Source organism: Eptesicus fuscus, chromosome 6 (genome assembly GCF_027574615.1).
Source record: "Eptesicus fuscus isolate TK198812 chromosome 6, DD_ASM_mEF_20220401, whole genome shotgun sequence".
NCBI lineage: Eukaryota > Metazoa > Chordata > Mammalia > Chiroptera > Vespertilionidae > Eptesicus > Eptesicus fuscus.
Genome location: NC_072478.1, coordinates 5,635,411 through 5,662,450, shown reverse-complemented (window position 1 = coordinate 5,662,450; position 27,040 = coordinate 5,635,411). Strand labels below are relative to the sequence as shown.

Below are 27,040 nucleotides of genomic sequence, written 5' to 3'. Positions count from 1 at the left end.
GAGAGAGAAACATCAACATCCACTGGCTGCTTCCTGCACACCACCCACTGGGGACTGAGCCCACAATCAAACTGGTGACTTGGTACATGGATTGACATTCAACCACTGGGTCACAGTGGTTGGGCCCCCTTTTCCCGCATCCTCACCCTCTATTGTTGTTTGCTGACTTATTGATGATAGCCATTCTGACAGGTGTGAGGTGATATCGCATTGTGGTTTTAATTTGCATTTCTCTGATGACTAGTGACGCCATAAGATTTCACTTATATATGGAATCTAAAAAACAAAATAAATGAACAACCGAAACAGAAACAAACTCATAAATAGAGCAAACTGATGGGTTGCCAGGTGGAAGAGGAATTTGGGGGGCTGGTTCAAAATGGTGAAGAGATTAAGAAGTAAAAATTGGGCCCAGCCAGTGTGTCTCAGTGGTTGAGCGTTGACCTATGGACCAGGAGGTTTCGGTTCAATTCCCGGTCAGGGCACATGCTTGGGCTGTGGGCTCAATCCCCAGTAGGGGGCATGCAGGAGGCAACCGATCAATGATTCTCTCTCATCATTGATGTTTCTCTCTCTCCTTCTCCCTTCTACTCTGAAATCAATAAAAATATTGTTTTTTTAAAAAAGGAAAAAAAAAAATCGGGCCCTGGCCAGGTAGTTCAGTTGGTTCGAGTGTCATCCAATATGCCAAGGTTGCAGGTTCGATCCCAGATCAGGGTACATATAGGAATCAATGAATGAATGAACAAGTGGGACAACAAATCAATCATTAAAAAAAAGGCTTTAAAATATTGGTATTGCCCTGGCTGGTTTGGCTCAGTGGATAGAACGTTGACCTGCGGACTGAAGTGTCCCGGGTTCAATTCCAGTCAAGGGCACATGGTTGGGTTAAGGGCTTGATCCCCATGAGGGGTGTGCAGGAGGCAGCCAATCAATGGTTCTCTCTCATTACTGATGTTTCTCTCTCTCTCCCTCTCCCTCTTCCTTCCTCTCTGAAATCAATAAAAAAATTGGTATTTACAAAACAGTCATGTGGATGTAAGTACAGCATAGGGAATATAGTCAGTAATATTATAATAACTATGTATTGTGCCAGGTGGGTACCAGACTTACCAGGGCGATCATTTTGTAAATTATATAAATGCCTAACCACTAGGCTATATACTGGAAACTATCCTATCTAATAAAGACGGAATATGCAAATTGACCATAACTCTGTGACAAAGATGGCGGCACCCACAGCCAATAAGGAGGGAATATGCAAATTGACGCAACAAGGCGAGAGGTGGAAAGGTGGCCTAAGCAAAGGCGGTGCCGGCAACCAGGGGAAGGAAGGCCTATTCTTGCAAGAATCTTCGTGCATCGGGCTTCTAGTATAAAATAATATTGAATGTCAACTGTAATTGAAAATAAAAATTAATTTGAAAAAGTGAATGGATAAAAAATGGAATGGATAAACAAAATGACATATATATGTAAATATACATACATATATGTGTGTGTGTATATATGTGTATATATACACCCACACATATATATAAAATGGAATGTTATGCTAGGTGAAATAAAGCAATCACAAAAGAATAAATACCATATGATTCCTCTAATATGAGGTACATAGAATAATCAAGTTCACAGAGAGAGAAAGAATAATGTTACCAGGGGCTGGGGCTTGGGGGTAGTCAGTGTTAAATGGGTACTGAGATTCAGTTTTTCTTTCTTATTTATTTTAATTTTTTTTGTTAATCTTTGCCCAAGGATATTTTTCCATTGATTTTTAGGGAGAATGGAAGAGTGAGGGAAAGAGAGAGTGAAACATTGATGTGAGAGAAACACATTGAATGGTTGCCTCTAGAATGAGCCCTGACGAGGGCCTGGGCCAGGGAGGAGCCTGCAACCAAGGTACGTGCCCCTGACCGAAATCGAACCCTGGACCCTTTGGTCCGCAGGCCGATGCTTTATCCACCGAGCCAAACCAGCCAGGGCAGATTCAGTTTTTCAAAATGAAAAATGTTCTGTGGATGGATGTTGGTGATGGTTGCACATTAGTGTGAATATACTTCATGCCACTGAAATGTACAATTAAAAATGGTTATGGTAGCCCAGCCAGTGCTGCTCAGAGTGTAGACCTGTAAACCAGGAGGTTCGATTCCCAGTCAGGGCACATGTCCAGGTTGTGGGCTTGATCCCTAGTAGGGGGTGTGCAAGAGTCAGCCAATGAATGATTTGCTATCATTCATGTTTCTACCTCTCTCTCCCTCTCCTTTCCTCTCTGAAATCAGTAAAAATAAATATTTTTTAAAATGGTTAAGGTTGCAAATTTTATGTGTATTTTACCACAGTAAAAAAAATGTATCCTGAATTTGACCACTTCTCACCAACTTCACTGGTACTCCCCTTAACCAAGGCTCTGTCACCTTGTGGCCTGATTCCTGTCGGAGCCTTCTAGCTCGTCTCTGCTTCCATTCTTTTTTTAAAAAATATATATTTTTTATTGATTTTTTACAGAGAGGAAGGGAGAAGGATAGAGTCAGAAACACTGATGAGAGAGAAACATCAATCAGCTGCCTCCTGCACACCTCCTATTGGGTATGTGCTCACAACCAAGGTACATGCCCTTGATCGGAATCGAACCTGGGACCCTTCAGTCTGCAGGCTGACGCTCCATCCACTGAGCCAAACTGGTTAGGACTCTGCTTCTAATCTTGCCACTCTCTAGTCAAGCACTGTCCAAGAGAAATATCATGAGAGCACATATGTAATTTAAAAATTTATAGTTAAAAACATTAAAAAACAATAAATTGGGATGGTTGGGTGCAGGCCAGAAGGGGTCAATGGGGAAAAATATGGGAAATCTGCAATACTTTCAAAAATAAAGATAAATAAAAAACCCCAATAAATTGGTGATATTAATTTTAATATTTTATTTAATACAATATAGCCAAAATATTACCATTTCAACATGGAATCAATATAAAAATTATAGATATTTTACATTCTCTTTTTCATACTACCAGTAAACTTCAACGTCTGGTGTGTAGTTTATGCTTTAAGCACATTTCAATTTGGGCTAAATGTATTTCAGTGCCAACAGCCACGTGTGGCTACTGTGACAGCTGTGCCTCTAAAGCATTCTCAACACGACAGTCAGAGTAATTCTATTACAACATAAACAGACTGTGTCCCTCTTCTCGACAAAACTCTCCAACAGCTTCTCTTCTCACTCAGAGTCAAAGCTAAAGTCCCTGTGAGGCCCCTGTACGGGCTTCACATGCTCCAGCTTCCTGCTTCCTCTCGCTCACTCCTCCACCGGTTTCTGCTAGTTTAGGAGCTGTGCCCAGCTCAGTCTGGCCTCTAGACTGGCTTCTTCTCTTCTTTTAGTTTCCTGTTCAAATGCCACTTGGCCCCCACTACCCCCTGGCACTCCTAATCCCTTTTTATCCTGCTTTATTTTTATCGATGGCCCTTAGTACCACCTAACGCTCTGGGTGTTTATTTGCTTACTGTCTCTCTCACTAGAATACGAGCTCTAAGAGGACATGAATTTTGTCTACTCTGTTCACTGCTCTACTCCTGGTGCCTAGAATAGCACTTGGCACCTATGAGGAATGCAATAAAAACGTGCTGGATGAATGAATGGTGAGCTCCGAAGGGGCCATGGGTGGGCTTACTCTGGCCATCAGGCCCTATCATGAGTGGTGCTGGACCTCATGAAGGCAGCTCAATATTCCTGCTCACGTCCCTCTTCACCCAATACAACCTTAGTCAGATCAAGCCCAACCTCCTCTAAGAAACCTTTCTTAATGTCTCTAATGGACACTGACTCTGCTGGGCCCCTCCCATCTATTGCTTATCTCCTCAATAACTTACTGAGCATCTATTACAGGGGTGGGAAATATACAGGCCTCTGTGGGCCAGACCAGGTGGGGCTCTGGCTAGCTGAGGGGCACATCCTGCTACCCACCTCCAGTGCCCCTCAGTGGGATCAATTCTTTTTTTATGTTTACTTTTTTGTATAATTATGAACTTGCAGATTTAAGCAACTTGATGTGTTTCAGTCCCCTGGGACTGAAATGGGAATTGAACCTGTGTCCCTTCGGCTCATGGGTCCACACGCAAAACCACTGAGCAACACTAGCCAGGGTCTAACTCATCATTTTATCTTATTTTTAAAATAAGTTTTTATTGATTTTGGAGAGAGAGCCAGGGAGAGACAGAAACATCAATGAGAGAAAAACATCAACATCGATTGGCTGCCTCCTGCACACCCCCTCCTGGGGATAAAGCCCACAACCCAGGCATGTGCCCTGATTGGGGATCGAACCGGTGACCTCTTGGGGCATGGGTCGATGTTCAAGCACTGAACCACACTAGCTGGGCCCAACTCATCATTGTAACTGGTGCAGAACAGGAAAGAACAAAAGATTTATTTTCCCTTTTGTATATGAACTGTGCCTCAGGGTCCCTAAAAAATTGATGAGGGGAAGTTTCCTTTACAGTTTTCCAGCCGACAAACAGAAGGAATGACAGAACTGGAGTGCTGCCATCCTGCAATCCCTAATGAATGAGTGGATCTAGGCAACCCTAACAGCACAGGACAAGAAGACCAGGTGTCGTATATCTCTTGGTGGAAGTACCCATCACCTCAATCCTTCCTGTGAGTAGACTTGCCCCCCAAACACAAACAATTGAACCTGAATTTGATCTGGGTTTACTACTCAACCACCAACTTACAGGAAATGGGAGAATGCAGTCAACGAAAACCACTTGGAGAAACTACAGCACAAATGACTCAAATTCCATAAAAAAAAATACTGAGAAAGAGAGAAAGAGAAAGAAATCTATAGATAAAAAGGAGTTTAAAAGACGTATTAACTAAGCATAATATATGACCTATTTGTACTTCAATTCCAATGATTAAACTGTAAAAAGTACATCTGCATTTGGGAAAATGTGAATACAAGTATTTAATATTCAGGAATTCTTGTGAATTATGTTGATATAATAATGATATTGCAGTTAAGTCTTTAAAAGGGGGTCGGGGATCGAACCTGTGACCCTTCGGTCCACCAGCTGACACTCTAACCACTTAGCAAACCGGCCAGGGCAAAGGGGGTCTTATACTGTAGGAATCTCAGACTGAAAGACTGACGGGAGAAGCACCAGATAAATGAACCTAAGCTTCCAAGCTGATCAGGGCTACAGTGTGGCCCTCAGTGCAGCGCAGGCTCACAAGGGAGGCAGGCCCAGCCAGCAAAGGCTTCTGTGCAGGGGGACTTGAGGTGGGCGGGGTGGGAATGCTCAGGACTGGAGTGTGTGCGTCGTGGTGCAGGGGCCTATGACGTTGGGTAGCGCATGGGTGGCTGGACACCTGAGACCAAGGCTGGGTCAGGCTCTCCACCCCACACCCAGCAGGGATCCTCCCTGCCAAGGCCCATGGCAAGCACCACAACGCTGCCTGGGCTCTTTTTCTGGCCCCGACCACCCGCCCGCCCCCCATTCCTCACCCCCACCCCCGCGCCCACAGCGCCCTCTTACCTCTGGGGCTGGATCCATGACACTGGCTTTCCTTCCTGCGCTGTTGTCACCTGGCTGCTTAGATGATGTTTTCAGGAGGAAGTCAGCAATCCTCTCAACTAAGAAATCGCGGTCTTTAAGGTTGGCAAACAGGAAGGTCATTTTGTTCTTGGTGCTAATAGACAAAGGGCTGGGCAGGACACTGGAACTGTCGGCTTTTTCGACAATGGTCACCTGGGAAGGCAAAAGCACTGGGTGTCTGTGTCTTGCAATACAGACAGAAAGGTTCTGTGACTGTGAAAGCCAAGTGGCCGCAGGTGGCCCTCTCGGGGGAGGGTGTGGTGCGTGGATGGGGGCACGCGGGCCCACTATGCTCCGTCCTGACTCTGTGGCTTGCTGCTATAAGTTACATGCATGTCTAAATCTCGTTTTTCACCGATCAATCACACAGCCCTGCGGGTCTGTCATGAGGAGGGTGGGCCTGGCCACTGGCCCTTCTTCGTTTCCCAGTGGCTAGTTCTTCCCCTGCTCTGAAGCCTGGGGAGCAGCCTGCCTGCATGGCCGTCCTAAGCACTGATTGACAAAATACCTGCTGACTGGTGCATCCGGGGCCCGGCTGAGGAAGTGTGGACAGAGCAGCACAGCCATGGAGAGCACAGGACAGGCTTTCAGGGGCGCCTCTGTAGAGCCCACGGCTGGGGTAGGGACAAACCATGGCCATGCAGGCCAAACACCCCAGGGGTGGTGGCAGGGAGAGCCAGCTCGGAGGCCACTGGGCTGCTGTGCACTGAAGGCTCTTCTGGGGAGGTAGCAGCTGAGCTGAGACCTGCTGCAGCCAGGTGAGGAGCTGGGGCAGAGACCCAGTAACCACACTGAGGAGGTGCTAGACTGGACTGATGGACAAGGAAAAGCTGGAGAGGCTGGGGCTGGGTAAGCAGGGGTGGGCAGGGCTGGTATGTGTATGCATACATGTGAATGCTTGTGTAAGCGTGTCTACACACATGCATGGTATGTGTGAGTGCCTTTGTATGCATATATATATATACACAAACATGTGTGCATGTTTGTGAGGTGTGTATGTGTGTATCATGTTATACGTGTATATGGATGTGGGCTGCTGTGTGTACATGTACCGGTATATGTGCATATGCATGCATGTGAATGCTCATGTGCATGGTTTGTATGTATACACAACTGTGCATATGCATGTAAGTAGTGTTTATATGTGTGTGCATGTGCGTGCATGCGTGCCTGCATGCACATGAACTGATAACTGAGAAGGAGTAGACAGCTCACAGGTCCAGCAGAAGATGCGGGAGGATTCCACACGGGGTGCCCACATGCTCTGACAGACATGCATTGGCAGCTGTGCGAGGATAGGTCCTAAAGGCGTTAGGTATGTGTAGGACACTCCCGAGGTGGTCCAAGCAGATATTGGTGTCCTAGGCGGTGGCCGTGGAGAGGAAGGGACGTGCTACGGTCAAGATGCAGGATGAGGCCAGGTCAGAATCAAGGGTGGCTCCTGCTTTTCACCTGAGCAGACGGAAGGAAGGGGCGCACTGCCTGGCTGGGATGAGAAGAGCATGTTTGGGTGTGCAAATTCAAGAGCACAGCTGGCGCTCAGTGAGGAGCCCTGTGAAGCCGCCCTGGCTGGGACGTTGAGGATTGCTGAGTGCTGGGCCAGGGCCTCCACCCGTCCAGCTGCAGAGCCCACCCTAAGAGCGCAATAAGACGGCCCTGCTAGCCATGGCTGGTGAGCTCAGTGGTTAGAGCGTTGGCCTCTGGACTGAAGGGTTTGATTCTGGTCCAGGGCACATACCTTGGTTGCAGGTTCAGTCCCTGGCCAGGTGCATGTGCATGTGCGGGAGGCAACCAATTGATATGTCTCTCTAACATCGATGTTTCTGTCTCTCCCCCTCCCTTCCATTCTCTCTAAAAAAAAAAAAAAATCAGTGGAAAAAATATCCTCAGGTGAGGGTTAACCAAAAAAAAGAAAAAAGATCAGGACAAGGCAGTCCTGCTCCCCAACGCAGCTCGGCAGCCAGTACTCTCTGCTCTCAGGAGGAGTGGAGCTGGGACCTAAAGAAACCCTTAAGCCGGCCCCCAGGCCTCGGCCATGTCAGTATAACACCAGGATGAACCCACAGGCCTGGTGCCAAAGAGCGTAGCCACCCCGGAGCCCCTCAGCCTGGAGCTGTGGCTCTTTTCAGTCCTCTGGCTGACTTTCCTTGGGGAACCCAGGCAGCAGGCTAACCAACACCTTCCCATAGCTACACCTGTAACCCTAGGGCTTTGTACAAACGCCAGCAAGGTCTCACTGCTCTAGGTTTTGAACTAAATCAGAATACTGTGATGTAGGTTGTAACTGAAAAACCTCAGTGCTTCAGCCGGGTTGCCCTGCTGGGCCAAGAGGAAAAGGGGGCTTTGAACCTGCCTGATCTTGGGGCCAGTGCCTTAGTGCCTTCATCTGGGCGGGGTCCCTCTCCCGCACTGGCCACATTTCTCATTGCAGTCAAAGGAGAACAGGTCTCCACCTCTTACAAGTGAGAGCCAACTTCCAATGACGCTGCGAGAGCCGGAGCCACAGCCCAGGCAGATGTCAGAGAGGAACAGTGAGGCGGCCTCTGAGAATGACATGGCGGGGTTAATGCCGGGTCAGCGTCCTCCACGCCCAGCCACAGCAGGGCTTTGCCACAGTCCCACTGCAGTCTGGGAAGGCAGGACCGAGGGGCATTCCCAGCAGAGAGGCTTGGATTCTTCCTGAAGTTTCCTTATGTATTAGAATGAGCTCTCCTGGCCAAAGCCCCACTCCGTCTGCCCACGAGGCCGGGTGACTCTCAAGAGGCCTGCACAGGGCAGGTGTCCGTCACTGAATGCTGAGGGGCCAAGCAGGAGAGGCGGGGCAGAGCTGGTGGGGCCGGGTGCTCACCTCCCGCAGGGGTATGATGAGGTGGCAGCCGTCCTCCTCCTTGCTGGCAAAGCAGATGTAGTTGCTGGAGATGAACATCTGGCCGGGGATGTGCAGCTTGTTGAATGGAGTCCACAGGGTGCAGCTTGTGTGGCCATCCAGGCGTTCGTCCCTGGGCAGCCGGAACATGGCCCGGTAGTACTCGTTCTTGGCTCGTGCGTCTAGGTCTCTGGGGAAACCATGGAGGGGATGGGAGGGGACAAAATTTGGGGTTTCAAATTGGATTTGGGCTCTCTGGGGTCCTCCTGTGAGCAAGTCATGCCCAGGGATCTCAGAGCTCTATGAAACATGCACCTCAAGTGGCCAAGTAAAATGTGGGACATTCGTATGACCAGCAGAGTGGTCGGGAAACAACATGTCCCTGAGACTTGCCAGCTATGGGAGGAGGGTTCCGTATCCATCCTGCTGCTTCTTGCTAGAAAGACCCAGACCATCTAGAAACCTAGACCAGGACCTCCTGACAGGCATGCTGCTGCTGCTTGGTATAAAATGCACACTCGCCTGGCCCGTGGCTGTGCGAGGTGGGGTCTGGTACCCTGCTCCTCCCCCTGCGGTGGCTTTGTCCTGGGGACAGTCCAGCAGCCTGAGCAGGGCCCAGCGATCACACCCTGATGGACAGTGCCAGGGACTGTCATGTCCTGGCCCTGCTCGTTTTCTTCCCAGAATGTTCCAAAAGACACCCTGTCACTTGTATCAGGAGAGTGACATCTTTTGACAGTATTCTGGTCCTGAAGGCACACCCCTGATTCTGGGCCTAGGCCATGGTATCTGAGCACACGGGTGAACTGGTGGTGGGACCCAGGGGCTCCCAGGCAGCCTTGCGGGTGTCCTGTGCAGCTACACGGAGGAGTGCAAACAGAAGTGCTCCGGAGGGGCTGGCCACCAGTATCTGCCCTTTTGTCTACCAATTCCCACAGAGTGGCAGAGACCTCAAACCTCCAGCCAGGGCCCCAAAGCTACAACAGTGCAGAGGATATGAGGGGCCACTGGCCAAGGGGTACGGAGAAGAGCTGTCAATCATGGTGGGGTGGAGGCAGTGCACCCTGGGACCTGATCACCGAGGCCATCCGGAGCGGCCTCAGGGGGCACCCTGGCTGAGTTGGTGGGGAGGACAGGCTGTCAGCCAGCTGCACCTGGCTTTACTGCTCACTTGCTGAGGGACGCTGGGCAAGTTACTCAACTGAGCCTCAGCTTCCTGTGTGAGACTAAGGAGTGTGTGAGACCTCCCCATCACAGGCCGGGAGAAGGAATGCGCCTCTTAGACAAACCCCTCTGATTCTCGGTGCCCTCCCTGCAGCCACACCTTTACCTCCCCTTCCCGAGTGTCCCCCCCTCTGGGCCACGCACCGCTTCAGAGCGGAGATGTTCCTGTGTGGCTGGGCAGGCCTGGGCGGCGCCTTGTCCTCCAGGAAGCCCTCGTTGTCCAGCAGCTGCCGCATGGCCAGGTTGGCCAGCTGCTCCATGAGCTTGAAGGTCTCGCCAATGTTGAGGAACATGGAGAAGAAGAGCTCCTGGTCTCGGGTGTCCACGCGAATGCTCTCAGGGAAGAGCAGGGTGGCATTCTTCTCGAGTCTGGTGACATCCACCCACTGCACCACTAGGCTCACTGGACGCCGGTGGGGACAGACACACCACCACTGGGTCAAATGGGCTGGAGGGTTAGGCAGGGCAGGCTCCTGCTTCCCACCCGCACTGGGAACCCACTGGGGGAAACTGTACTGAGCATGCCCCCCTGACCCCCCACCCCCACCCCGTGCCTGAGCCTAGCTGTGCTGGGACGCACTCCACATGGAAAGGCAGGGCCTCTGGGACAGACGAAGCCCTGGAGGCTCTTTCTGGGGTAAGGTGCAGTGGGGGCACTGGCTAGCTCTGGGGAGTCTGCCTTGTTCCTGAGGCCAGGGCTTTCCCCAGGGAGGGACCTGCAACACCAAGGCAGAGAGTAACCTAGAGCCACTCACGGACACGTGTGCCCTTGAACACTTGCCCTAAAGGAGGCCCCATGCCGGAAGTCACTATGTGAAAAACCCTTTCAGTGGACACAGGCAGGATAGGAGTCCCCGGGAGCCACGTGTGTGCCTGGCTCAAGTTTGGGTGTTCCTGTCACAGGTGCTGAGGTGGCACTTGGTTTGGGGGAGACCGTCTGTTGGATGTGTGGGAACAGAATATCTGGGGGCCGAGAGGAAGGAGATCCCTCAAGGACTTTGATAATGTGGAAAGGTGATGAACTTTCTAGAGGCGAGGTCAGGGGGTGAGGGCCAAAGAGCTGAGGAAGACGGGGCCAGCTGGGCAGCTGGGGGGATGCCAGGGCACCCACGCTCACCTTCCTTGCCCAGCAGGAAGGAGTAGAAGCACAGGTGATTGACAGTCAGATAGAGCCAGCCCTGCCTGGGCACACGACCCTTCCAGTAGCTGCAGGAGTAGTAGTTGACTAGCTTCTCCCCCTCGGGCATCCCGAACTGCTTCCGCATCTTCAGCTCGGCTTCCTTGAACTTCCCGGGGTCCTCATCTCCCTGGGGCTGAAGGTTCTTGTTCTCTTCAGCTATGATGCCCTGGAAGAGAACAAGGGGACTGGTACCTGGAAGGCCCAGAGTTTCCACGGCCAAGACAGGCAAAGGCTGGCACAGGGAGGCCCGAGGATTCAGGTGGTGGCATCCAGGATGCTGGCCTAAAGGCCACACGCTGGGCTAGGCCCAGTCAGCTGCTCTGGCAGAGCGTGGTCAGACCGATGCTGCCCATGTGACTGGCACGTTCCCTTCACTCCCTGAACTATGGCACAGAGCAGTGACTTTTTACATAAACATTTATTTTTATGTAAAATTTCTAAAACTGTATCAGTAAAAAATACACACAGAAGAGCATATTTAGTGAAAAGGGACTCTGCCTCTTACTCCACAGCCCCTCTCCTCGTTTCCTTCCAGACATGCAGGCATCGATGGTCCCCCGCTAAGCACATGCGTGCGGTTTTCTCTTTCCCTCATTCTGTACTCGAATGGCATCGTGCTGTGACACTGTTCTGTAAAGTGCTTTTCTCAGGATGTGTCTTGGGGAAGTACTGTATTTGACCTCCCTTCCCACCTCCCGTACCAGGGATTTCCTGCTCTTGCCCATGCCCACAGACCAGCCACAGGGCTCACGTGGCTCAGGGCACATCTATGCCAACTGCATCCTGCCTGAGTCTTTACTGGGCTCAGAGTGCCCGGAGATATCACTCTGGGCCACAGGGCCAGTGCTGTGGCCCCACCGGTGTGGTATGCTCCGATGCCCTCTCAGTACAGCCGGCACTGCAACTGCCATGACTTCCACATCCTTCTCTTGAGCTGCCTGTGGTGTTGCCCTGAACCGTTCCTGCAGAAACTGGCTCTGGGAAATGGGTCTGGCAAAGCTCTCTCCTCATTATTAAAGTCCTGCTTTTGTCTCTGCTGCCCTGGATTCTGCCTACTGGAAGCGCAAGGTGGGCTCTGGATAACCTGTGGGCCACCACTGGCTATCCTGCCCTTGGGGCCACGTCCTGGGTCTTGGCCAGTAGCCGCTGCTCCGCTCCCTCCAGCTGCACCTGGGCGACCCTGAATACTCTCATTCTCCACTGGCCCCTCCTCCTGAGTAACCCTCCCCAGCAATGGAACGAGCCAGTCTGGCTCAGGGCTGGGGCTTTATATTTATTGGCTGATACTGCTGGGCTGTAAAAATCACCGAGTAAACTTTAAATATTTGAGTCCATGTCTTTCATAGTTTTAGGCATCTTTCTTCCCAAGTCTTGGTTTAAGTTATATTATACTAGAGGCCCAGTGCACAAATTCGTACACCAGGGGGTCCCTTGGCCTGGCCTGCAGGATGGGGCTGAAACTGACTCTCCGACATTCCCCGAGGGGTCCTGGATTGTGAGAGGGCGCAGGCCAGGCCAAGGGACCCCACCGGTGCATGATCGGGGCCGGGAAGGGATGTGGGAGGTTGGCAAGCCAGGGAGGGACTGCAGGAGGGCTTCAGGGCATGTCTAGCCTGTCTTGTTCAGTCCGAATTGGCTGGACCCCAGCAGCAAGCTAACCTACATGTCAGAGCGTATGCCCCCTTGGTGATCAGTGCACATCATAGCATCTGGTCGACTGGTCAACTGTCTGCCCCCTGGTGGTCAGTGCACATGACAGCGAGCGGTTAAGCAGCCTTAGCATATCATTAGTATATTATGCTTTGATTGGTTGAATGGATGACCGGACGACTGGACACTCAGCATATTAGGCTTTTATTATATAGGACTAGAGGCCCAGTGCACGAAATACGTGCACGGGGGTGGGGGGGGTGGTGTCCCTTAGCCTGGCCTGCACCCTCTCCAATTTGGGACCCCTCGGGGGTTGTCCGACTGCTGGTTTAGGCCTGATACCACCGGCTGTCAGACATCCCTCTCACAATCCAGGACCACTGGCTCCTAACCACTCACCTGCCTGCCTGCCTAATGCCCCCAACTGCCCTCCCCTACTGACCTGGTCACGCCCAACGGCCCTCCCCGACCAGTTTGGTCGCCTGCTGGCCTGGTCTTCCCCAACTGCCCTCCCCTGCCGGCCTGATCTCGCCCCCTACTGCCCTCCCCTGCAGGCCTAGTCACCCCCAATGGCCCTCCCCTGCAGGCCTGGTTGCCCCCAATTGCCCTCCCTGCCAGCCAGTTCGCCTCCAACTGCCCTCCCCTGCCAGCCTGATCTTGCCCCCAAGTGCCCTTCCCTGCCGGCCTGATCTCCCCTAACCCCCTGCCAGCCTGGTCTCGCCCCTAACTGCTCTCCCCTGCCAGCCTGATCTTGTCCCTAACTGCCTCTGCTTCAGCCCCCACCACCATGGCTTTGTCCGGAAGGAAGTCGGACGTCCGGAAGATGGCCGGTTGACCCGGTCTAATTAGCATATTACCCTTTTATTAGTATAGATAGTAGGTCAAATAATGGCCCCAAAGATGTCCACACCCCAACCCCCAGACCCTGGGAAAATGTGACCTTGTAGAGCAAAGGGGACTCTGTAGATGTGATTAAATGAGGGTTCTGAAATGGGGAGATTATCCCGGATTATTTGGGAGAGCCCATTATAATCAAGGGTCACAAAGGGCATAGGATAGGGGGGAGGTGACTGACTGATTTGAAGATGCCACCCTGCTGGCACTAACGATAAAGGAAGGGGTCAAGAACCAAGGAACACAAGTGAACCCTAAAAGCTGGAAAATTAACGGGTCTCCCCTGAGCCTCCAGAAACAAGGGAGCCCTGCTGACACCTTGATTTTAGCTCATAAGACCCAAACCTTTTCTTAAAAAAATTATTGATTTCAGAGAGGAAGGGAGAGGGAGAGAGCTAGAAACATTAATGATGAGAATCATTGATCGGCTGCCTCCTACAGGCCCCCTACTGGGGATTGAGCCCACAACCTGGGCTTGTGCCCTTGACCAGAATCGAACCCAGGACCCTTCAGTCCGCAGGCTGATGCTCTATCCACTGAGCCAAACCAGCTAGGGCGAGACCCATTTCTGAGTTTGTGTTGTTTTGTGCACTAAGCTTGTGGTAAGTCGTTGAGGTAGCAATTGGAAACAAATGCCTAATAAAGTGTCCATCTTGTCTACATTCTTTTTAAAAAAAAAAAATATTTATATTGATTTCAGAGAGGAAGGGAGAGGGAGAGAGAGATAGAAACATCAATGAATGAGAGAATCACTGATGGGCTGCCTCCTGCATGCCTACTAATGGGGATTGAGCCTGCAACCCAGGCATGTGCCCTTGACCGGAATCAAACCCAGGGCCCTTCAGTCTGCAGGCCGACGCCCTATCCACTGAGAAAACCCAGCCAGGGCTTGTCTACGTTCTTAAATTTACTGGCTTAAAACTATTTATAGCATTATCTCTTTTTCTTTAAATTCTGCTTCTATATAGGTGCTTGTCACAGTCACTCACAGTTGCTGCTCAGTCCCTCTCAGGCATGTAGGAAGCATTTAAAATGTTGCTGTTATTGCTCTAGCCGGTTTGGCTCAGTGGATAGAGTGTCAGCCTGTGGACTGAAGGGTTCTAGGTTCAATTCTGGTCAAGGGCACATGTCCAGATTGTGGGTTTGATCCCCAGTAGGGGGTGTGTAAGAGGCAGCCGACCAATGATTCTCTGTCATCATTGATGTTTCTAGCTCTCTCTCCCTCTCTGAAATCAATAAAAATATATTAAAAATAAATAAATAAAAATATTTATTATCATTGTTAGAGTCTAGCTCTCTGCCTGTTTCCCTGGAGCTAGTAGGCAATACAGGTCCTGCCTTGAACTCCAAAGTGCCCAGAGAAGAGCTGAGGAACTCTTTATGTCTTTTGCCAGGTCTAAAAAGTTGTGGTGTAATAAAGGCACAAGGGCAACTCAGCACCATGAAACTGGGACCAGTAAGAGCCCTGCTAGGAATCTAACCTAAGGCAATAATGGAACAGAAAGGAAAACACACAAACATTCAGATAAATGCTCATTATCATGTTAATTACCCTCAAGAGTAAACAACCTAAATATCACCATGGCATCTGGTTTTACACGTTGCTACAATTCTCATAATTGTTGTTTTGATAGCTGTAAGATATTTCACTATGTACACCACCTGTGACTTGCCCAGTGCCCCAAATAAAAGTGCTCAGCACAGGACTCACATAGAAAGTGGCCAGTAAATGCTCTGCTCTCGTTTCATCACTCTTGTTCTGCAAAGGAGAGTGTGGCTGCTCCCCTGACCATAGGTCTGGGGCACACTGCTCAGTCTTTTTGCGACAGTGTTGCGGGGACGTCCTGACACATTTGCCATCCTATAGAATAAAAGCCTAATATGCAAATTGTCCCTTCGGGTGGTGGTTTGACTGGGAGACCAGGAATTCAACTGTTCGCTATGATGTGCGCTGACCACCAGGGGGTGGTGCGGAACATGGTGGGCGTCAGCAACCTCTTGCCCGGCTGCCTGGGGGCAGGAGTGATGGGGACGGAGGTGTGGTGAGAATGCGGGGTGTCCGCCAAGCTCACTCTCACTCCCCCTGCCATGCTCCCCCGGGATGCCAGGGCTCGTGCACTATGAAGGCGCCCCCTGCGCTCAGGCATGTGCGGCCTCTTCCGGGTGAGCCAGGCTGCAGGGGCCGGTTGGGCTCTCCATGGGTTCACGCAGGAGCCAGTGTGCGAGGCCGGCCGGGAGAGAGTGAGCTGCCCACCCGGCTTCCATGCGGTGCCACTGGGCAGCCCAGAGGCCCACACTGCACCCTGGCCCGCGGCGTCTGGCCACGCTCACTGCATCTCCTCATGGGGACTTGGGTGCCATGACTCAGGTGGAGGGGGGAGCATGGGGGCCCGGGGGCCCAGGTGCTGCCCAGGGCCCAGAGGTCAGCTGGGAGCTGCCCTTTCACGCCAGACGCTCACACTTTGATCGCAGGCCAGGCCTAGGGACCGCACCTGTGCATGAATTTTGTGCACTGGGCCTCTAGTTCTGCACATATGAATGAATACACTGCAAGGGCAACTCCAAGGAATGGCATTGCTGGGTCATGGGTCTGTGCATTTCTAAGTCATGTTAGTTTTAAAACACAAACATGCCTCCAACTATACTATTACTTCCAGCTTCCTCCTCTACCAGCCAAGTTGCTGGCAGGCAGCTGTGGATCCATATACTTGCTCTTGGGCCCGTTTTGGGAATGGAAACTGCCCGCTCAGTCACATTCCAGTGGCTGGTCAGGAGAAGATGGGCCTGCATGGGCAATCAGCTCAGTTGCCCCCTTGAACACCAAGGGACTGGCAGTGACACTCCGGTTTCACCTCTTACTGGGGGTAAGACCAATGGCGGTGTTGTTAAAATGCATACGTGAACACTGCCAGCACAGAGAAGAGAATGTGAACCTTACGTGTATCTTGCCCTTGACGAAAGTGGTGATATCTTCCTCGTTGTCGAAGATGGACAGTGTCTGGAGTAAGTTGTTTTCCAGCCATTCCCAGTGTTTTGTTATCTCTTTGCGGGAAGAACCTAGGGGTTTGGTGAGTAAAGAAGAGGGAAATCACATAATCACCAGGCCTTAAAGGGGAACTCAGAGAAAAAAGATGACCCAAAGTGCTATATCCAAGTGACTACAATTTTCAAGCTGCTTACTCTTTCCCTCCTTAAGCTTTATATATATTATACTAAAGGCCTGGTACATGAAATTTGTGCATGGGGGGGGGGGGTTTATCTCTCAGCCCAGCCTGCACCCTCTCCAATCTGGGACCCCTCGAGGAATGTCCAACTGCCCGTTTAGGCCCAATCGGACATCCCTCTCACAATCCAGGACTGCTGGCTCCCAACTGCTTGCCTGCCTTCCTGCCTTCCTGAATGCCCCTAACTGCTTCTGCCTGCCAGCCTGATCACCCTCTAACCACTCCCCTGCCAGCCTGATTGATGCCTAACTGCTCCCCTGCCAGCCTGTTTGCCCCTAACTGCCCTCCCCTGCAGGCCTGGTTCCCCCCCAACTGCCCTCCCCTGCAGGCCCAGTCACCCCCAACTTCCCTCCTCTACCAGCCTGGTCACCCCTAACTGCCCTCCCCTGCAGGTTGATCGCCCTCAACTGCCCTCCCCTGCTGGCCTGATCACCCACAACTGCCCTCTCTTGCAGACCTGGTCCCTCCCAACTGCCTTTCCCTGCAGGCCATCTTGTGTCCACATGGGGGCAGTCATCTTTGACCACATGGGGGCAGCCATCTTGCGTGTTGGAGTGACGGTCAATTTGCATATTATTCTTTTATTAGATAGGATTAGATAGGATAGAGGCCTGGTGCATGGGTGGGGGCCGGCTGGTTTGCCCTGAAGGGTGTCCCGGATCAGGGTGGGGGTTCCCTTGGAGCATGGGGTGGCCTGGGTGAGGGGCCTGTGGTGGTCTGCAGGCCGGCCACGCCCCCCCCGGGACCCAAGAGGAGGCCCTCGGATCTGGGATTTATTTATCTTCTATAATTGAAACTTTGTAGCCTTGAGCGGAGCCAAGCCTCCTATTCGCTCTGGGGCCACAGCCATTTTTGTTGGGATTTATTTATCTTCTATAATTGAAACTTTGTAGCCTTAAGCGGAGGCCAAGGCAAGGCAGGGCTGCGGAAACTTGGCTTCCTCCATCGCCGGGGGCAACTCAAGCCTTCTGCTCTCTCCAGCTCCGTGGCTGACACCATTTTTGTTGGGATTTATTAATCTTCTATAATTGAAACTTTGTAGCCTTGAGTGGAGGCTTGGGCCTGCCAGGGTGTGCGGAAAACTTGCTCAAGCCTCCTGCTCTCTCTGTGGCCGCAGCCATCTTGGTTGGGTTAATTTGCATGCTCGCTCCTGATTGGCTGATGGGCGTGGCTTGTGGATGTAGCAGAGGTTTGGTCAATTTGCATATTACTCTTTTATTAGATAGGATAACAAAAGTCATAAGTAGTTCAGGCAGAATTGCAATCATATGGAAAATAAAGCCTTCATTTTCCCCTAAAGCTGAACAAGAATGACCACTAGTTTCCTATGTGCCCTCCCAGAAATGGTCTACACATCTACAAATTTGCTCAATTCTGAAGTTTGTTCTTCAAGATAAAAGAACTTAATGTGGCCTTTGATACATAGGTGACTAAGCAGACATAGTTAGTCTTGGTATAAATGACTGCAGCCCCTCCTGAGAATTCAGGAGTCCACAGATAGCAGCTGGAGTATCCTACAGGGCTCCTCGCCCCAGCCAGCCAGTCTCCTGCTGGGCAGGGCAGGCCAGGCCTGAAGTTCCCTTGTTTCTCCGAGGTCAAATGCACCCACCCAGGCCTTTGCCTGCAATGCTCATCCTTCCCTTTACAGCTCACACCCCAGCACTGCTCTTGCCTCCTCCAAGCACCCATCTGAGCCCTTCAGCTTCCAGTTGGCCCGACGTGTCTGCCTCGCCTAGGAGGTGCTGTTTGTCCTCTTCAGGGAGGGGCCCTGGAGGGCACTGCAGACCCAGCCCAAAAAGACACACCGAGAAAGGCAGATTAGTGCCATTCCCACAGGGTGGGGCAGCTGCTCTCTGTTCCCATCAGGGAACTGGGAAAAGGGGCCCCAGGAGAAGCAAAAGGATGAGGCAAGTGCCAACTTGGCCCGGCTCCCCCTGACCCCGGCACGTGCCAGGCATGGAGCTTGCACTTAAGAACTGTTTTCTGAGTGAGTGAATACAACAAGAAGAGGAGTGAAGGCCCTCCATCCTCTCAGCTGTCCTGGGGTCAGACATGTACGGATCACGAGTGCCCAAATGGCTCAGTTGATCTCGTGGCATGGAGGAGCCTTGGCTAAGCCACAAGTCTAGCACTGCTGTGAACCACAGACATGTTGCTGGGTGCCTGAGCCAAGTCATGTCATCCTTCCCCACCTGGAAACACTCTTCCTCCACCAGCTGAATACTCAGCCTTTACCCTGCCCCGCCCAAGTCGGTCCCCTGCACCCCACCAGGTACCTGCCCAATGCTCTGTCACATGTCACAGTCCAGCTGACTTGGCTGGGGTTGATCTGTTTCTTTATATGTACCCCAGCAATTTAGCCCCTAACAAGCAATTCCAAGGAAGGACCCTCTCCATTGGCCTGTGTGAGGATGCCCGGGTGAAAACAATTAAACCTGGGCTTAGATAACTCACAGTGAGTCACAATAGTCGAGCAAAATTACACTGGAGCATCCATAAATTACCATTCTTTTTTTTTACCATTTTTCTTTGAATTTTTTACTATGGCCTCCTTTCCCTGTTGCATGGAGGCAAGGTCTAGTTGGTAGGTGAAGGGATTTCTCCCTCCGTCTTTTTGCCAAGACCCACATTTGAATTTGGAAGTTAAATCTGCACATGATGCAACTCTATTGTATCATTTGCTTTTACACATTTTCCCGAAAGTCTAAATCCGAAGAAAACGTGTCTACACTGACTGTGTGGATCTGTCTGCACTTCAATAATAAATACTTATATATGTGCACTTAAAAGAATTATTAGTTAAAAGTAACACAATGTTCATTTAGTGTAAGTAAACACAAACTATGCCACCTCTATGCTTGGTAAAAGGAATATACTAGTAAAAGCTAATTAAATTAATCAGTGCTACTTCTGTTTTCAGAACTTTTTGTGGATTATCTCATTTAATTCTTAGAACACCTTGGAGATAGGTACCATTATTTTCATTTTATAGGATGAAGATGAGGCACAGAGAGGTTAAGTAAGTTGCCCAATGTCACACAGCTGAGAAATGACCAGACCATAATTCTAACCCAGGCTGCCCAGCTGCAGAGCTTCCCCTTGTCCTCAGGGAGCTGCTGCTCTAGCAGGAGAGCCAGCAAGCATGCAGTGTGAAAGTGGACAGAGACATGGCAGGTCCCAAGGAGCAAGAAGGAAGCGTGGGTACATGGGCCTGGGGATTCTGGGAAGGTTTTCCACAGGGGGTGACATCAGAGTGGGAGGAAATTAGGTGGACACAGGGTGATGCTGTACCCACACCGTTCAGGACAAGTGGAGTTGGGAACTTCGGGTCCTGCCAGTGTCCGGTCTGGCTGACAGCCAGGTGTGAGCTGAAGGAGGAGGCAGAAAGGCAGGAGACAGCCCTGGAATTCCTTCAGGGCCAGCTGAGCAGCCGGGACTCACCACAAGTGTCAGCATGACCAGGTCTGGGTTGGGAGAGCTGAAGGGCAGGGCCTGGGCGTGGGGCATGGGCGTAGGGGAGAGGCTCAGGCAGAGGCCAGGGGGCTGGTAAAAGTGGGAACAGGTCAGCCTGTGTGGCCGGCGTTCCCCAGCACTAGGCCCCACTGCCACCAAAGGGGTTCCCACACAGCCTGGCCACACTCCTCTCTCCCCACAGAGAAGCTGCTCCCACTGCCACTGCCCCCTCCCCACTCGCTCCCTGGGAAGGACACCACTGAGACAGATGAAAATCTTGAGGGCCATTGAGAGCGAGTATCTCCTCATAGCCCAGGCACACACTGATCTCCCCTGCCCTGCTCAGGCAATCCCACCCACAGGAGGCCCCTCTCTCCTGTGGGCAAGCCAGCCCCCAGTGCACCCCTCAGGCTCTGTAACCAGGACAGCAGGGCTCCTACGGGCCGTCCAGGTTGGCCCTGGGCAAACAGCCTTTTAAGCCTTCCTTTACTCATTCACACAAAGGGGGAGGACACCTCTGTTCAGGTACCTGGAGGAAGAAGACACCAGCTAGCCTGGCACCCAGGCCAGGGCCCACCTGGTAAGAGGGATTGTGCTGGCTGCTGTCCACCCTGTGCCTTCAGCCCTGACCTCCCTCCTCTCCTGAAGCTGGGGTTCAGCTGGGAGTTCTCTTGTTACCTTTTCTCAGGCCTCCAAGGAAAACCATTCTCCTGGGGGACAGTGACACGGTGGCTGCTAGCACATAGAGAGGTTTTCAGCACAGGGACATGAGCAGATACTCTTGGTTTGAATTGCAGCCTGTGTGACCTTGGGCAAGTTACTCAACCCCTCTGGGCCAGTTTCCTCATCTTCAAAATAGGGAAGACCCAAGTTCCGCCTTCTGCAGGCAGCACCTCTGAGTGCTGGCTATCACTGCCTTTTATCCGAGTGACGCCAGCCAGGCACCCACTGGAGGGGATTTCCCCGGACTCTTAGGAAGTGGGTGTGTGTCCTTACAAGGCAGTGATTTTCAACCTTTTTCATCTCATGGCACACATAAACCTTCTGTGACACACCAAAAAGTGTTATGTTTTTTGCTGATCTGACAAAAATAAAAACAGCTATAATTTTGAGATTCATTCACACTGGATGGCTATTGTCATGTTGGCTGTTGTCATTTTATGTTACTTGACAGTCACAGGAAAAAGAGGCCAGTGCCCGTGACTAAATAGCAGGTATTTCACGTTCTGGAAGTTCTTTCGGCACACACACCGGTTGGAAATCGCTGTCGAGGGTGACAAGTGCAGCGGGTTCTTGTCCTTACAGCAGTCCTGCCCCACAGTCTCCCAGAACAGGGAATTCACCAGCTGCTCCCAGGGAGCTACAGAGCGAAGTTCTTTGAAGCCTCTGGTCACATTCTCATCGACTGATCAATACGTAACTTTGTTTTATGTGTTTTTTTTTGTTCAAAAATTTGCATGTTAGTTCCCTAACATTGCACTCCGGCCAGCACACTGCGACTCAGGCCTGCAGGAAGCTCCTCTAACTGCACCCTGGGCACCCCACAGCTTCTCACCCTGGGGAACAGCACCCAGCACTTCATCACTACGCTTGGGGCCATTGTCAACAGCAAATCGCCAAGAAAAAAAGATGGGAAAAACAAGGTATTTAGACCATGACAGGGACACTTGTTTACGGTGTGAGAGCTGACACAAGAACACAGAACCCCTTGTTCCACCTCAGCTGGGAATCTGTGTTGGGTGACACATTTTTCGCTGCTCTGCATGTGCGTATTCCCAACAATGCCACAGATGACTCAGCACTGTGCCAGGCCTGTGACCAGCAAAGCTGCCTTCCTAAGCAGGACACTGGCCTAGGCTGTGCCGTCTGAGTGAGGGGCAGAGCTGAGTCCCAGGGGTCAACACCCAGCCCAGGAACCCGGCTGTGTCCCCTCCCTTCCGGCCCCTCTCAGGGCAGGCCCTGCCCAGCACCCCCTGATCCAGCTCTCCTACCGCACGCCACTGTCCAGTAGACCTGCGAGTCCTGGGTCTGGTGCAGGATTCGATAGGGGGCCACGCGGGCGCTGGAGTCCAATACCACGTCCAGGGTGCCCACAAGAAGACCTGGGAGCAGGGAGAGAAGTGGAGAGTGAGGGAGGGTGGCGCAGAGAGCTGAGCCCGGCAGCCAGGACGGGGCCCAGAGAAAGAAGCACCCTACAGCACATCGCCTCTTCCACCAAATGACTCCCTTTTCCTCATGTCTGACTCCTATCAAAAAATCCCCTCCCACTTCTTCCTGGAAGCTGCTGCTTATTCTCCTGATGCAGACGCACCTGCAGGCAGGGGCACCATCAGCCTCTCCCCCATATCCTTATTTATTTTATACAGACCCATGATGCCCTGTCAAATAAACCACACGGCTTGGAGCCCCGGGCTGAGGCTCAGGTCAGGAGCAGCCACATGCAGGATTTACGAAGCCCAAAGCTTAATCAATCTAGGATGCCCTCTTCAAGAAAACCACACAGCCAGGTTTGTAAACAAATATTTCTTTAAGTGACAAAGTACAACAGTTACAAATTAAAAACAAAAATAATACCACAAAATCTAGAAAAATTATACAATGTGTTTTATTCACTGGCAGACATCACTTGAGATACATTCCCACCCCACCCCCGACATTTTTGGTGTACTCTGATGGCTTTTTTCATAAGACAATGACTTTGTGACATCATTTCCCATATCTACAACAGGAGGATAACATAGACTTTCCTCTGCCACAGGATCATTTTTATTGTGGAAAGTTTAAGGAAGTTCTTTGCAGCCTTGAAAGTCATGACTGAAAAGGACATGCAAATTTTTAGAAGTATCCAATTTGGGAAAACAGGATCTAGTTTTTTTTTTTTTCCTCATCCACGAAGCATTTTAGGGCATTTCAAGTTTTCCTTCTCATCACATATACCCTTTGTTAATGTCACTATTTCCCCAACAAATCAGAGGAAAGGTCTAACTTGATTCAGTCTTCTTCATTAACTGTATTATCAAGCTATCTAAAAATCTGTTCATTGTTCCTATTTAAAATTTACTTTTTCCTTTTAATGAAGTCCTGCTTTTGATATGATCTCATTGAATTTTGTTACCATTTTCCTGTTGATGTCAGAATGATTTCTATTAATTTTATTATTCAAATTTAACACTTTCACTTCATTTTCCATTTTAACCATATTTTCCCTTGCAATCTTTAATAAATAAAATTACCAATTACAAAAGAAGGTACTCTTCACATACATCCAAGTCAGGAGTCTGTAATTTCTCACTTGTTTTATTGAAATGTCCTAAAATGCTTTTCTAAATTGCAGTTAAAACAGCATATTCAAACTATAAACTTTTTTTCATGATTTCTGTTGGGATTTCTCTTCCGGTCTTGGAAATGTTATTTTCATCCTTATACTGTTGGCAAGACCTGAAAGCTTTATAATGGATGGACCATCAACTCTTCGCTGAGGAATACAGGTTGGCAGCTGTTTATAAGACAGCTGGACTAAAACCACATCACTAATTGCTCCTTTCCTGCCGAGATGCGATCACGAGGCCACATGTCTATGATGGCTCAGGGAAGGCCACAGCAGGACTCACAAAACTAGAGTGTGGAGTTCAAGAAGAACTAGCTAGAGTGTGGAGTTCAAGAAGCAGGTTTCCTGCCCTAGCCGGTTTGGCTCAGTGGATAGAGCACCCGCCTGCGGACTGAAGGGTCCCAGGTTTGATTCCCGGTCAGAGGCACATGCCCGGGTTGCAGGCTCGATCCCCTCCAGTAGAGGGCGTGCAGGAGGCAGCCGATTCTGGATTCTCTCTCATCATACATGTTTCCCTCTCTTCCTTCCTCTCTGAAATCAATAAAACAATTAAAAATCCTGGGGGGACCTGGGGAGTTCTGTCTTGGGGGACACAAAGGGGTAAACGAGGGCTTTCTCTAGGCAGGATGGTGCCATTGGAGCTGCAGACCAAGCCTTTGCCAAATGACCAGTACACGGTGTTCTGGTGAGCTAGCCAGGGTGCCCAGAGGGACCCAGCCACTTACTTGCTGAGATCACCTACCGATACATACGCACAGAACAAGGGCACAGAACAAGGTTTGAAGCGCACTGGCGATCTGACACACTGTTCACTGCAACGAAAGGTATGGGCACTGGCACCCCAATTTCCAACACGGGCTTGCAGGAGCTCCCAAGGGTGACCACTGTCAGTCTCTCCAGAAGGGCTGCTGTCAACCTCCAGTCCTGGCAGGAGGCAGGCCCAGCACTGCTCCCAAGCTTCCGAGAGCCCAGGCCACGGAAGGGAAGGCAGTTTTCTGGGAATGGTCCAGTCTCTTCCACATTAGGCGGTGCACCCAGGCGAGGCTGGCAGCAGAGGGCTCCCCGCAGGGAAGCCTCTGCGTCTGGCAGGACTATGTTAGAGAGGATGCTCATGATCAACAGGAAGATCTGGCAACTGTGGCCCACAGCCCCGCATGGCAACAACAGGGCACCTTCGCACAGGCCCTGGGCACAGGGGCCTGGGACACCTGCAGAGGGTGGTCCGTACAGGCCATACCCCAGGGCTGCCTGCCGGTCCAGCCTCATCCTGGGGGAGTGCAGATGCCGCATCGGCACAGACGCCCTCTGGCTAGCTCCCCAGAACACGGAATACCGGTCATTTGGCAAAGGCTTGGTCTGCAGCTCCGACGGCGCCAAGCAATCAGGAAAGGTGGGCAGGGTGGAGGCCGGCCCGCAGCTCGCGGAACCTCTGCTCTTGCTACAAGGGCAATTCTTTGGTGAGCTGGGAATGAAGGAGGCAAAAGGAAAGGGGTGCTGTGTCTACTGGCCCCTCAGAGGCCCTTGGGGAAACTGAGGCGGAGGAGGAGGCCGGGAGATCTTTCTGCACCCACTTCGGCTGAGCACCGGGAAGCTACCGGCACCGAGGGCGGCAGAGGCCGCCGTCAGCCTTCCCGAGGGACCCGTCTCCCAAGCAGCCTCCGAATGCAGCGCATCGGCCTCCCTCCCGCCCCCGCCCGGCCCGTGCCTCGCGCCCCTCCCGCGCCGCGTCCTCACTCCGCCCCTCGCCGGCTCCACACAGCTGGCAGCCCTCACCCCGAACCCCGGCCCCCGCCTCCTGGCCCGCCAGGCCCGGCCTCGCGCCCGGACCCGCCGCGCGCGCTGACGTGCGCGTCCGCGACGACGCGCCGAGGCCGGGCCTGTCCGGGCAGGTCGTTCGGCCCCGCCGCCCGGCGCGCCCTTCCCGCCAGCTGCTGCGCGCCTCTCACCCGTGAGGCCGCCGCCCCTGCCGTGGCCCCGGCGCCGCTGCAGCACGAAGAAGGGGTTGGCCCGTTCTGTCACCCACAGCGCGTTGGCCACCAGCACTTCCTCGGGGCCCAGCCACATCTTGGGGCCACTCGCACCGGCCCGGCCCGCCAGGCGGAAGCGCCGCCGCCGTCGCCGCTCCGGGGCCGAGCGAGAGGGCGGGGCGAGCGGCGCCCCCTGGCGGGCGGCCTGACGGCAGGACGCCGGCGCCGGCTCTCCCAGACTGCCCTGTCCAGGCAGGCCCCGCCCACTCAAGCACTGCCCGCTCGGGCCCCGCCCCCTCCCGCTCCACCCAAAGGCCCCGCCCCCACAAGGCCCCGCCCCCACGCCGGCCCGCTCCGCGGTGTTGGCCTCCCCTTCCTCTGCGGCCCCTGCGGCTGTAACTTCATCGGCAAGGAACGGTCCAGCCCCGCGGTCACGGGGTCTGCCTGGGGTGGCCGAGCACACAGACCAAGAGGAACTGGTTGTGCAGAGAGGAACTGGTTGTGCAGCGGGCAGAAAACCTGTCCAGAGTTTTTTTTTGGGGGGGGAAATGTAAAGAAAGCTTTTGGAGGTACACTTTGGCTGACTGAGCAGTGCTAAAGTTGCAAAGGGCAGCTGGATAGGGTTAGGCAATTGTAATAATTCTCTGAATTTGGACACTCGAGTCTGAGACTAAGAGGACCTCTAGGAGCGGAGGACAGGGTTTCAGGAAGCCCCGAGGCTGGCAGGATCCTAAGGCTGGGTGGCCCTGGGGCCAGCGGAGGTTTCCGCACGGGCACCCGGCGGCGGCGCTGGGATGCGGGTCTCCAGTGCTGGCCTGTCACAGTCCCAACACGGACTCTTGAGTGAAGCTGGTAACTCCGTCTGGGGCAATAGGCGAGTATGCAGAATGTCCTGGGCTAACTGGGATGCAGGATCACCCTGCTGGCCTGGTCTGCCAGATCCGGTAGGAGGGCAGAATCACCCTGGGAAGCTTAATTTAAGTTACTTTCGAATTGGGGTTCTGTCACTGGCATTCAATAATCGAATATGGTAGATGTCAATTTAAACAGGTGGTTTCATGGTTGACAGCCAGAGCGATCAAAAGTCTTCTGAAATGTTTCCTGACTCTGAATCTACATTCAAGATGTAGAGGCTGGTTTTCTTTAAACCTTGGAAGCTTAAACTGATAAGGTGTCCTTGTGATCTCAAGAATTTGGAGGTACTTGTTAACACCAGGAGAGGAGGTGAGGATTATTTGGTTTCTTCACTCCAGAGAGTCTCAAACTTGGGCTGCATGGGAATCACCTGCAGTGCTTGTTAAAACACGGATTGCGGGGCCCCACCTAGAGTATTTGTATTTCTAACAAGTTCTAATGATGTTGATGCTGCTGACTTGGAGACCACCTTTTGAGAACTCTTCTTCATAAGATACTAGAGGCCCGGTGCACAAAATTCATGCATGGGGGGGAGGGGGCAGGAGGGGAGGGGTGTCCCTCAGCCTAGCCTGCACCCTCTCCAATCCGGGACCCCTCGGGGGATGTCCAACTGCCGGCAGTCGGACATTCCTCTCGCAATCCGGGACCACTGGGTCCTAACCGCTCACCTGCCTGCCTGCTTGATCGCCCCTAACCGCTTCTGCCTGCCAGCCTGATTGCCCCTAACTGCTCTCCCCTGCC

General features: G+C 52.1%; 1 protein-coding gene across 2 annotated transcripts in view; it reads right to left on the bottom strand.

The window, feature by feature from the left end:
- Nucleotides 1–25,584, bottom strand: part of TBC1D9B (TBC1 domain family member 9B) — a 48,778-nt gene extending 23,194 nt beyond the window's left edge. The window contains exons 1-7 of one of the 2 annotated variants that reach the window (XM_054717110.1): nucleotides 25,364–25,584; nucleotides 22,081–22,191; nucleotides 16,351–16,469; nucleotides 10,806–11,034; nucleotides 9,833–10,091; nucleotides 8,447–8,654; nucleotides 5,539–5,751 (exon numbers count right to left, since the gene is read on the bottom strand). In XM_054717110.1, coding sequence (XP_054573085.1) covers nucleotides 5,539–5,751; nucleotides 8,447–8,654; nucleotides 9,833–10,091; nucleotides 10,806–11,034; nucleotides 16,351–16,469; nucleotides 22,081–22,191; nucleotides 25,364–25,481 — 1,257 coding nt within the window. In that variant the 5' untranslated portion in view covers nucleotides 25,482–25,584. The remainder of the gene's footprint in view (nucleotides 1–5,538; nucleotides 5,752–8,446; nucleotides 8,655–9,832; nucleotides 10,092–10,805; nucleotides 11,035–16,350; nucleotides 16,470–22,080; nucleotides 22,192–25,363) is intronic. The other variant, XM_054717109.1, reaches the window with a different exon arrangement.
- Nucleotides 25,585–27,040: the final 1,456 nt, after the last annotated feature.